At 45.9% G+C, this 12,659-nt stretch overlaps 1 protein-coding gene across 3 annotated transcripts in view; it reads right to left on the bottom strand.

The window, feature by feature from the left end:
• Positions 1 to 12,659, bottom strand: part of cdh19 (cadherin 19, type 2) — a 60,001-nt gene that overhangs the window by 6,345 nt on the left and 40,997 nt on the right. For all 3 annotated transcript variants that reach the window (XM_052054374.1, XM_052054375.1, XM_052054376.1), the window contains exons 2-10: positions 11,003 to 11,136; positions 8,895 to 9,058; positions 4,928 to 5,699; positions 3,908 to 4,149; positions 3,554 to 3,848; positions 2,369 to 2,488; positions 1,624 to 1,791; positions 923 to 1,113; positions 588 to 841 (exon numbers count right to left, since the gene is read on the bottom strand). In XM_052054374.1, coding sequence (XP_051910334.1) covers positions 588 to 841; positions 923 to 1,113; positions 1,624 to 1,791; positions 2,369 to 2,488; positions 3,554 to 3,848; positions 3,908 to 4,132 — 1,253 coding nt within the window. In that variant the 5' untranslated portion in view covers positions 4,133 to 4,149; positions 4,928 to 5,699; positions 8,895 to 9,058; positions 11,003 to 11,136. The remainder of the gene's footprint in view (positions 1 to 587; positions 842 to 922; positions 1,114 to 1,623; positions 1,792 to 2,368; positions 2,489 to 3,553; positions 3,849 to 3,907; positions 4,150 to 4,927; positions 5,700 to 8,894; positions 9,059 to 11,002; positions 11,137 to 12,659) is intronic.

Here is a 12,659-nt window from a genome sequence, read left to right as displayed (position 1 = left end):
CAGGAAGTAGCACCGTTTGATCATTTTTTACTGCATGGAGGAAAACAATCAGTGTATCATTTGTTCTTTCCATTTTCAAACAACGATACAATTTAAAAAAAGCCAAACAAATGGCGAATTATGCATCATTCCATTTTATGCGCCGATCAAAAATATGAAAAACGGGACACAGGACCAAGCTTGATTTGTTGTGTTTTTCTGAAACGCCCAAAGGTCTGGTTAGAAAAGATAACAACGACAGGGTTAGCTTGAAAGCTACTGCAATAAGTCTCCTGAGATGTTGTTAAAGTAACCATGACCAAAATGAAAGTGCAATTAAAAATTGTTACGACATAAAGGCTTGAAAACATTTTGAAACGACAAAATGAAGAGTTAAAACAACTGAACCGCCCTAGGTCGGAAATAAATTTAACCAGTGTGCCATGACTCACAATTTGCATATTTTAATTCAGTGATTCTTTTGCACACCACTAGAGGAAACCAATGTATGATCCTTTGAGAATATCCATCCATTGACTTTCTTTGTTTATTGATACGCAGATTGAGGAAGACAAGCAGGATGCCGAGCATTGCGAGTTAAAAGTTACCTGACGGCGTCGTTGGCGGCATCGTTGTCCCGGGCGCTTACTGCGCCGACCGCGATCCCCACCGCTGCGTTCTCCGCCACCTTCCACTCGTAGACTGGCGAGAGGAAGACAGGCGGCTCATCCACGTCATCCACCATGATCTTCAGCGTGGTCCGGTCCGAGAACTCATCCGGGGACAGGACGAGAGGATCGACATCCTCATTGATGGCCTCCGCCACCATCGCGTAGCGCCGCTTGGTCTCGTAGTCCAGCGGCTGCAATGAAATATGAAGGCTATTGTCCACAAAATGAAGACTTTTGCTTGGGGGTAAGAGGTTGGGGGGGGACTACATTACCTTGGCCAGCAGGATGATTCCCTCTTGTGTCAGAGGATCGGTGTGCACGGTGAAGGTGGCGTTCTCCTCCAGGTCCACCTGCAGGCTGTAGTTCATCTTGGCATTGCCGCCGATGTCGGCATCATCCGCCTTGACCCTGCCCACTGTGGTTCCCACCACAGCGTCTTCGGGAATGGCGAAGGTGTATAAATCTGAAACAAAAATGATGAATGTGTCACCGTACCATCCGTGAAAGGGCCATCATATGCAAGAGTTACAATTTTCATTCAGGGATTTTATTTTTTTTTTGCGTCCGCGTCATTCCTGCCGGTTCTACTTTGCAATGTGACAAAACAGAGGGCACAGTTCAGACAGAAGTGTGGCAATACAACATTTATAAGCAGCGGCGTCTGCGGCGAATGAGCACGTGACGGCGAGTCGTCCTCGCCTCACGCTTGCAGAATTGATTTCTTTCCCGGGGCATCCGTGTAGCGAGCTTTATCACCGGGAACGTTTGTTTCCAAAGGTCATGATATGACGTGTGAAGGATTGCACTATGGGGCGACATGCAGATGAGCCATCTTCATTCCAAATTCAGAAGTCTATGGATTGATAAATTGCTCCCATTTTTTAAACTAATGTGGCAACAGCCAAATGGAGAGAGAGAGAGAGAGACAGAGAGTGTGTTGTTTTTCCCAATTCTCGAACAGAGTGGGACTTACGGTGCTGGAAGATGGGCCCGTTGTCGTTGATGTCGCTCAGGCTGACGCTGACGGTGGCGGAGGCCGAGTAGCCGCCGCTCATGCCTAGCATGTCTTTCACCTGCACCACAACCAGGTACTGCTCCTTGGCCTCGCGGTCCATGTCGGGCCAGGAGGTCATAATGATCCCTACGAGAGCGGAAAGTTAGCAGATCAACAATGACACCCCTGAACTCGACAATGAGAAGCGAATATGAATGACACAGTTCTTGGTTAATTCGTTAAGTTGGGTGTGGAGGGTAAACGATGCTTTGGGCCAAAATGGCCACTTAAAGCCTTTTGGGTTCAGGCAGCGCCGAGTCTTCATTCAGTCGCATTGCGCATCGGATTGCATTTAAACACTTGGCTGCTCATTAAAGGTCAACATTGTGTGTGGGAAGTGCTGCGAGGCATAACAATAATCTGGCCAACGGTGGGAGCACAACCGTTTTGGAAAAGCACCATGATAACATCAATAAATGAGAGCTAAGTTTAGAAAGCGATAAAGGGAAGATGATGGAGAAACAACTTCTCTCCCATCTTTGGAACCATCCATCCCTTTGATTTTTTACTTTATTTTTTTACCACTTATCCTTGTCATCGATTGAGTTTTTAATGCTTAATCATGGATTGATCAATCACCTCGGAATGGAATTCACATCATCAAGTCATCTGTGTGTAGTGCTACGCTGTCAGTGACTTCTTGACCTGGCATTCAGTGTCGCACCTGTCTTTGGCTCCACAGAGAAGTAGGGCTCCCCCTGCAAAATGGAGTAGATGAGCTTGGCGTTGTTGCCAAACGTGGGGTCATCCGCATCTGTGGCCGTCACCTGGAACACGGTGGTGCCTGCCAGGAGACATGTGAGGGCGCAGTCAGCTGGCTGGCAATGACTGCTTTAAGAAAAACCCTGGCATTATGGGACAGTACAGCTGGGCTGGAATAGCACGTTGATAAAGGTTCCGAGAGGGGGTTACATCTTGTTAGGCTTGACCTCTGCAGCCAACCTCGTGTTTTCAGAATTTTCTCTCAAGCTTCTTTCCGAATGTTTCGTATTCGAAAGTCGTCTGCATTCGACACCAAACCCCACTCCCTCATGCTGAGCCAAATACATTATGATTTATTAGGAGGCAGATATTATACTGCAAAAGGCAGATTACACATAAATGGAAATGCTAATGTTTGCGCTGTGAAAGGGCAGCAGCTGTAATAACATTACTTAAGAAGAAAAAGGCATCCGGGCCGCGATACAGAAAGCAATACATTTAACTTCCTGCATGTGGACAGATGACAGACATTCATATAACCTTCTGCTTTTAATCTTCAGGCAGGATATAAGGTTGCCTTGAAAAGTGCATCTGCGAAAATGATAATGAAGAAAACAATATTTTGGATGACTGAATTGAGGCTGTGACGCCGGTGGGTTGCTAAACGCTGTTGATTTGCTAACACAATTTAGCGCAAAGTTAACGTTATGCTAGCATACTTCTGGAATGGTGAAAGTAATGTCGCTAGGCTAATAAAATGTTTTAAAAAGCTAATGTTGCTTTGCTAATGGATATACAGGAGAGGAAATTGGACAATATTATGGCATCGTAACATAGTACGGTTCGCATTATGCTAACTGAGTTATACTTGTACAAAGCGAGCATCGCTTTGCTAAGATTCCTCTTGAAGTGCAGAGCAAACGCTAAACTAACATTTGTGAAGAAAGAAATTTCATCTCATTTGACGATAAAGTTGACTTGACCCACCGTGATACTTAGGGTACAGCTAAGCTAATGTTCCTATGCTAACATCAAAGTGAATTGTAGCTGCAGCCCTAGCGTAAAGCCAACGCCGCTACGCTAACAAACATATTATAGTGTAAAGTTAATGTCACGATTCAAGTGAGAGTCAGTGTGACAAACGTACCGGTCGGGCACATTTCAGGGACGCTGGCCACATATGGCTGGTTGAGGAATCTCGGCGCATTGTCGTTGATGTCCTGCACCTTGATGATAAACTCAGACTGGGGCTCCTCTGGCTCCTGTGAGAGCCTGTTGATGGCTTGTGCTTGGAGCACGTAGAAAGCCTTCTCCTCGCGGTCCAGCTTCTTCAGCGTCCGGATCTCACCAGAGTACTCGTCGATCTCAAAAGCGTCGCCGGCGCCTTCCCCTGAGAGGATGTATTGGATGCCAAACTCCCCGCGGTCAGAATCCGATTTCAGCTGCGTAACAAGAGCTGCAATGAGTTTTGAGCGTGAAGGACACGGCGGGGGTTCGGTACCTGGCCGATGACACGAGGCGTGGGGTCTTCCTCCGGGACAAACAGCTGCTTCCAGATCCAGCCTCTCTTTAAACGATAGTGTTGCCCTGGGGACTTTGGGCCCGAGGCCAGGGCCAAGCGGGGGGCTTCTGGGCCCACGGCGATGGTGTTGGTGTGGTTCAGCAGGAACAGCAGCATCAGGGCTGCCAAGATACTCCTCACTTTCGTGTCCTCCGCAGCTCCCATGCTTGCTTTAAAGCATCCTGTCGTGTTGCAGGTCAAATCAAACCAGCCAAAATGTTATTTGCTTTAATCAAGGACAAATTTGCTTTTAACGTTTTTGTATTATACATTTGAATTGAATCATTTAGAGAAAAAACATTTTTCAAACGTTTACTTGGGTACAATTTGCTTTTAGCTTTGATGAGCAACACATTTTGTTGAACCATTAACATTTTTAAGTGCAGTGTTATTAATGTTCAAACCGTGCATCATCCTAAAGTAGCTAACAAAAATATCCTTTTCCACACATGGGCTAGGCTCATTGAGGTAATAAATAAATACAAATGGTGGACAAGCAATGAAACCGTTCAAGCACATTTTTAGGCCCGAAACCCTTCAATTCAATCCCACCTGACCTCAAATGTCAAAAGTTATTGTTACATTCTGTCTGTGCATTTCAAACAAGCTAGAAAAGTGTTGAACCATACAGTACTTGGTTGAAACTTTTTTATTTTAACAACAGCAGCGATATAGCACCCCCTTGGCCCAATAATGATTTGTTCCACTCGATCCTTCCCACCGCGGCCTGACTGGCAACTGCACAGAGCAATACGGTGCCTTCCAGTGATATACTGTACTGGATAGCCGTCATGTTGGCTGAAACCAGGACAAGTGGAACTTTTCTTCACTAAAACCACTCACTGCCATCATACAATCATTCCTACCCATCCCTTTTGCAGCCTTCACTGTGACCCACAGTGTTTGTTGACATTTTTGACACGTTGACATGACATGTTTTCATGCATTTTCTTCACCTACCAAAGAAACAAACGACAGGAGGTTGTCAGCGCCCAATCCCACACGCCAGTGGTCCAATCCGTCTCCATCCCACCAGCGGCCTTTCCCATCGTGTGTGCGTATGAAAGAAGCACCAGCGGTCGTGACAGAGAGAGGAAACCAGAATATTCTGTTCAGTTCACAGAGATTGCAGAATGAGCATATTAAAGATGCAACAGTGTTAAAGTCAAAAGATTTAATTATGCCAACTACATTTGCAAGCTCTCTGTACTTTGTTGTATAAATGCACGTTAAAGACGATGGTGAGTGGAGAAAGTTGATTGTGGAGAAATTGGCTCACTTTCATTAAACATGGTGCGGCAATTAGAGCGCATGATGAATGTTTAGTAAACAAGCATAGCGGAAAAAGATATGAGTGGATGGAGTTGATTAAACAGCGATGGATGACTGTAGTGTAACAAAAACAAGATGCACCACTTTGGAGCAATTAAATAGAATGAATACTTTCAGGATCATATCACAGGCTGTTTTTTTTGTTGTTGGATTTGTTAACATTTTGACCAAGGTGATGAGGGACGGCATAACATGAGCTCGGATTGAAAAGTGAGAATACCGTGCTTGTGCTGTGACGTTCGCGTTATTGAAATAAAGTGTCGGCGTGCTACCATACTGTACCTTTTAATGGACGGCCAATTTTCTCACTGTTGTGCGTATGTTGAATAAGAATTCATTTGAAAGGATGGGGTTGTACCCGCCAAGCGGCACTTTGGATAAGCGACGGTCCCCCGTTTCCCTATAATAGGTACAATAGAGCATCGGTTAGATGATTGCGAGGATGGTGAAAGATGCCACAGATGGCCCCTTTCACGAAGCGCAAAAGCGAGTGAGATTGCGCAAAGCAAATGTATCGTTACTGAGTGGCAGTGTAATGTGCCACTGAATTTGACAGAGAGCAAGTCAACAACAACAGAGGACATCTGTCTTCCCGAGTTTGAGCCCGGTGGCTCCAAAACGGTGCGACTTTGGCTCCCCTCGCACTCTTGACCCGCTTGTAATGACAGCATCGACGCACGTCTGGCCGGGGAAGCATTGATCTCATTACTTCATAGTCTTCATTAATCAGCTGCCGACTCGCACGTAGTGTCGCGCCAGACCCAAGAAAAGCACGGACAATACTAGACCTTGTCCGGTGTTCAAAGTGGACAAAAGGCCTGCTTTTCAGCAAGCCACATCCAAAAAGAGAAAAACAGCAGCGAGACAAGGCGGCCTTTTGTTTTTACACGTCACAGTTTTCCATTGGGCAACATCTTGACAAGAGTTTCAGACGGCCCAAAACTGCGGTTTGTGAGATCAGATCAACCGTGATACTTATTGACACCCTAATGTTACGGTTGGGACTGTGCTGATTTTGAATACACAAGGTGGTTGTCACCCTGTATTTCGTTCTTTAGGTCATGACCCACAGCTCGTGGCCATAGATGAGGGCAGGGACGTAGATCGATCAGTAAAGGACATCAAACCGAACGCCCACGGCTGCGCCTGAAAATCTGGTCCATGAACAGAATCAGTGCCAAGGGCAGCTTTGGCAGAGTCCAACCCTCACTGGAAACGAATCCGACTTACTGCTGGCAATGGCACTTACAATGTCACGGTACGCAATATTCTCTAGGTCAGTCAAAATGCTCTGAAACAGCTGGCAACATTGGCAACCTTTTTTTTACAAGGATGTGCAGATGTTCTGGGCAGTCGCGGTACTTAAGTCAGTCAACACCTTGACTAGCGTAAAAACAAACTTTCCCACTTAACCTCCACAAGCGGAACCCACTCGTGGCATGTGGTGTCACGATAATAACAGTGGCACACGCTGTGATTGATTTACCACGGGAACCTTTACTTTTGCGCGCGGATAAAGAAGCGCCTATGTGCCCTACGGTCAATTTTCTCCTGTCAGACGCAACGCCGACATGGCATCCGCCGGGCGAGGAGCTCGCCCCGCACTTGGCAGCTATTCATTACGACTAATAGGCCCTCCAACCCTTCGCCCGTCCTCGCCGGCTGCTATTTGCGGCAACGTACGTATGCAAGCGACGCCGGGCTCCCACAAGACAGCGTGACAACGTGCGGCGGTCGCACAATGTTAAGCACCGCACGCACCGAGACCGTCACACTACGCTCACGCCTGCCTTGCTGTATCCTCAGGAAATGCCGTTCCGCCACCCGAGTCGGGACATTACAGCGCTCGGGTAGAAGCGGCCCTGACATTGGGGAGTGGGGGGAGGGGGAGGCCTGGGGGACGCATCGCCGCATTGCACAATGTCAAAGCTGATATGAGCTCTGCTTCGTGGCACAGATTTCATAAAGGAAATGATCAGATTAACCTTGTTGCAACCTGTACTTCCTGCCCATGGAACAGGAAGAGCCCTTGTTAAAGGAGACGAATGATGCACAAGGGACTTTTTAAGTCTGGTTGTTTTGTTTAGTTCCGCTGCTCGTGGTTAGTTTGTCATTAAGGATAAGAAAGAGGAACAACCTAAATCAAAACCGAGCCCTGAAAGCGGGAAAAGCAGGGACACATTTTGGAAAATGAACTTTTGAGTAACTGTGTTTAATTCTGTTGTGCTTGAACAAAACAGTGTTGTGAAAAAGTAGCCCATGAAACAGAAAATCTTTTTAACAGCAAATAACGTCGATATGAAAAAACACCAAAGAAAAAAGGGGACCTGGAACAATTTAAAAAAACACAACTCGGAAAGTATGGAAAACTTTTTCAGCTTACTTAATTTCCATTGTGTGTTGATTTTCATATAAAACTTTTTTTTCTTCTTACACAATTGGAGATACTTAGTAAGTCAACTAATGAAAGGTGAGGAAAAAAAATCTGTTTAGCCTCACTTCTTTTGTATCAACCTTCCAAGACAAAATGTCCTAATTGGTCATTTGGGACGTGTTGTTTTTAGTTGCGCATTGTACAAACAATCAGTGCTGCCACGCCGCTCGTCGTCTTACAGGCGGGACCCAAATGAGCAAAAACAACAGGGAAATGTCAAAGCATCATGTACTTGTTAGTAAGCAATTTGCCGCTATTTATTTACGCGCGCACGGAGCGGAAACAGTTGGCGGCAAGAATTCCCACTGACGTTAATCAGGCGCTCTGAAAACACATCAACACTTTTTTTTTTGCCGTTGTTTGTATGCTTTTGGGGGGTAATGGGGGGGTGGGGGTTAATAAATCTGCAGATGCCACTAAAGTTAACTTTACAGAAATGTACATGGTAAAAACCTGATCATGTAGTCATGAAAGTTTTCCAAAACAAGTGCTGGCACTAGCATGCTAACACATTTTCTGTTCCATGAAAAAAAAAACAAAAAAACATTCTCTCGAAATTGTGTCTTCTTCAGTTTTATGATATGATAAACATCATCGTCATTTTCATGATTTTTGTTTTTGGTATTATTGTCCGAAACATGAAATTAATTGTGGCTCATTTGCACCTACTTAAAGGCAAATGAGCAGCAACTTAAGACATCGCTAACGTAGCTTAGCATGTGCAAAGGACCAGACGTGTGTGCTCTGTCTGAGTCCTTGAAGTGCTCCACAAGCAAACAACTTTGAAATGCTGATGCTGCGGTAGCGATAGCCAAAGCGGAAATGCGTTCTTCTTACTGGAAGCCAGCAAGTCAATGAGTTCAAGCGATTGTGAGGTAAAATGACAGCTTATTGTCAAAAGCAACAACAACAAGCACTTATGGAACCAATACAAAACTTGTTTACGCAAAAAAAAAAAAAAAAAACGGTTGCGCTGCAAACAAAAGAGCTGCCTGACTGCTTCCAAATTGTGCTGAGCTATTATGACTTTTCCATCTTTGTGTCGCTTGCAACCCCGAGTCGCATTTCTCTGCAAGCCATTACCTCTCCCTGCGCGTTTGGAATTCGTATCTAATTATCGGCCAACAAAAGATCGGCAAAAAACCCGCGCGCCACACCCACCTGTTTGTTTGTTTGTGTCGCTCCGGAGACCACCGGGCCACGCAATCTGCTTCGAGTGATTGAATCCCCACAATGGCCACGATGGCAATGGTCATCAAGACGGAAAAGAAACGAGCGACCCCTCCTCATCCTCTTCCCCCACAAGGCGTCTTCTTCTTGGCCTGCTTTTGTGTCAAAGAACAAACACTGGCGCTATTGTGCTGGACACTCACGGCCTTCATAGAATTGTTGGCCCTTGAACACCCCAACCCACCCACCCCGCCAACCCGGACGTACCAATGGATTTCTATTTCTCTTGCTGTCATTTTGCGGAACAATTGAGCGCTTTATTGGAATGGGGATGGATGTTAATTCCTCCACTGTGAGGCGAACGCTTCTGCAAGTGATAAGACAAGAGGGCAACTGGCGAGGGGGTTGCGCTTTGTAATGCACTTGATAAAACTGACCAAATAAATGCATTCTGGGATTTAAAAATGTCTTGGGAGTGAAAAGAGGGGGGAAAAAATTTGAATTTTGAACCTGGATTTCCCCCCCGGGTTGCAATACATTTCTATTGTGCAAGGTGGTGCTAAAAAGTCAAGTGAAGCGAGAGACATGGCAAAATGGGACTTGAAAAAGACGGTGGCTTTGCTACTTTCAAAATGTGATATTTCAAATCCGTCTTATTTAGCTGCTGTGCGCTAGAGTCAGTTCCCAATGACAGTTTTAACAAATATGAAAAAAAAGTGTTTGGGTGAGCAAGAGCTACAAAGGTGTCCATCAAGCAATGCAAGTTTGCCTAACAGTGAAAACTCATTCAATTCCTGACTGGACAATTGATGACTCATTTTCACAATCAACCCCCACCACCACCACCACCGCACACCCCCTGAAAGCCAATCACACTCAAGAAAACACTACCTCTTGGCCCTGCTGTTCAGTGTCACTGCGGTGCAGGTAAAAGTCGAGTGCATTCATTTCATCAAGGCTAATTACATGCCGACATGTAATTGAGTCCACCATTATACCTTTTATAAAAAAAAAACAGGGCGGTATAGACGAAGCCCTGGTGGGAGCGAGCACCCCGAGTCTGTCGTTTCGGCTTCGCCTTCGATTCCGACGGCGAATCAAAGAGAGAAATGTCAGAAACCGCTCGGTGACATTCAAACCCGGCCTGAGCGTAAGCCTTGTCTAATTGAGGCTCACCTCATTAGAATGACGCCAGATGAAAGATTCAGTTTGGAATTTATTTACATTCCGTGAGCGTGGTGACTGCAGGGCAGGGTGACATTTGAGGGCTGGACACATAATGAGCGCGGGGGAACGCTCAGCATATTCGCCGCCGGACAAAAGGTGAGGCGGTCAAATTGCCATGATTGTGTTGCGGAACGTATAATGTGGACCGACACTGTGATATAAGCGTCCTATATAATATCTTCCGCAGCATAAGAAGAAGGAAGCTAATGTTTAACCTGTGGAAACACTAAGTCATACTCTGAACTAGAGGTATTACGATAAATCGACAACTAATTGATGATCAAATTATAATTGATGAATTGTTGATAGAACTTGTTAATCTTAAAATTATTTCAGCATTTTAGCAGTAGACATTCTCCGATTTCCGTAGCCTTCCATCAAAGTTCACTGATTTTTTTTTTTTAATATAAGCCCTTTGCAACTATATGCAACGTCTGCATTTACTTTGGCAAATGTCAAAATTTCGGACGATTTGTTGACCAAGTACTACAAGTACAAGTACTAGAAACAAGTACAAATCTGAACGTTATTAACCAAAACAGGAAAGTCACTTTTGTTGTTTGTCATCTAAATGTTTATTCATTTATATTTTTTTTGAGACGGAGGCCGAAACAGGAGGTCTGACAAATGGCCTCCATATCGCGTCCCCAACATGTTTTATTGAGGTGATTATTGCCTAGCTTTTACCGCCGCGAATCTTATTTCGTCATTAAACGCGGAGACAAAAATCACCGGCGGATGTGTCGCAGTCATTGCGGCAGTCGGATGTGCCCTTCACATCGGCTTTCGCGTACGAGGCGAAACGTCGTTGTCATTCCGCTCAGCCGTCCGCGGCGGATTTGATGAGGATGTCACATTAAAAATGCATGTACCTCATATGTTCTTTGGCCTTTGTCTCTCCAGCTGTGGGAAACGGGCGGACAATAGTGACAAATAAGGACGACGCTGACGCCGCCCTCGTTTGTCAACTGCACCCCCGCATACCGCTGATGGAGTGGGGAAGATGCTGCCGAACAAAAAAAAAAAAAACAAACAACAATTGAGACATTATTTCCACAGTTATTATTATTTCTATTGTGCATGGTGGAGGTTATCATGGAGAAATGGTGAGAGATGCACGAAATACATGAGGTGTGCGGACACAATCAAGTCATCAGCGGTTATCACCAGAGCACATTCGGTATTTATTTAATGAGTGTTCACTTGCGTTGTCTGTCGCCCCATCGGCGAACATCAGTGACAATGCTGCAGTCACGCACGGATTACTGCATTGTTTATCACACAGAGATGTCTGCATGCGAGATGTGAGTGTGCCATATTGAAAGGGAGCTGCTTTGTCCACGCCCACAACGGCGCATACAGATTTTCTAAAAAATGCCAGCTGGCGTGCATCTGTAAAATGATCAATGTGCAGATTCACATGCCGGATTTGAAAATAGAGCACGCGTCAAGTGGCTTCAAGGACAGCTCAAATGTCCGAGTGCCACCCTGCGGACCCTATGAACGAAAGTCAAGTTTCATGTTCAGAGAGTGGGAAGTGAAAGGGTGTTTCCAAAGGAAGCAGTGGACCCCACAGCTGCATCTCGCTTCTCGGGGGAAATATAGTTTGGAGTTTGATCACGCGGAATCCATCATGTTGATGATGAATGCATAATTAATTCCCATCATTCCTGTAATCCCCCCCTCGAAATCAGAGCCTATGAAAATGACATGCTTTGCCCACTGCAGCAGCAGGTCACCATCCCACCATACGTCCATCACCCAATCCCAAAATCCAATTATCACCCATCCATCCCCGGCCCGGCATCCATCTCCCTGTCAGAGATAAGAGTAGAACGCAAATGCAGCACAGGAGACCACAGCAATACTTGGTGGTTTAATGTCTGCATAATTAAGAAACAAGTACTGCAATGCCATTGCGGCACAACATTAACTCATTCAGTACCAGCCAATTCGAGACCAAGTCTGAAAAGACGTTTAAAAACGTCTTTGGGAGGGAATGAGTTAAAGAGACACAGGGATATGGAAACTAAAAACAAGCAAGAGGAAGCTTGCCATCCCCCCCCCCCCCCATCACCCAAACCCTAACTACAGCCATGCCCTTTTCCATCCATTCATCTCCCTGTCCCACGTCCCAGTTATCCCTCCATCCCCCCCCCCCCCATCTGCCGCACTTTGCAAAACGGGCAAGGTTACAAAGTATTTACACAAATAAGTTGAGTGCGATCGATGAGACGTGCCACGGCGTCGTAGCCTCCAGGATGAGGCCTCCCCGGAAGAATGCACAAACCCGTCGGCCCACCCTCATTGGAGACGCAGATTGTGTCGGACTGATCAATGAGAAGTGCCGCCGAGCCATCAATCTCGCCAAATAGGAAGAAGGCGGCATTAGCATGTATTAGCCGCCGTGTCCCGACAACGTCCTCTAAGTTGGCGGGAAGCGAGCCGCCCATGGGAAACCGACACGCGCACCTGCGCAACCAAGGATGAGTGGCGCTGTTTAAAGACGGCAGAGACTCAACTGTGATC

The sequence above is a fragment of the Hippocampus zosterae genome, chromosome 20, assembly GCF_025434085.1.
Source record: "Hippocampus zosterae strain Florida chromosome 20, ASM2543408v3, whole genome shotgun sequence".
Taxonomy (NCBI): domain Eukaryota; kingdom Metazoa; phylum Chordata; class Actinopteri; order Syngnathiformes; family Syngnathidae; genus Hippocampus; species Hippocampus zosterae.
Note: the sequence above shows the minus strand (reverse complement) of the source record. Positions and strands in the feature narration are given on the sequence as shown.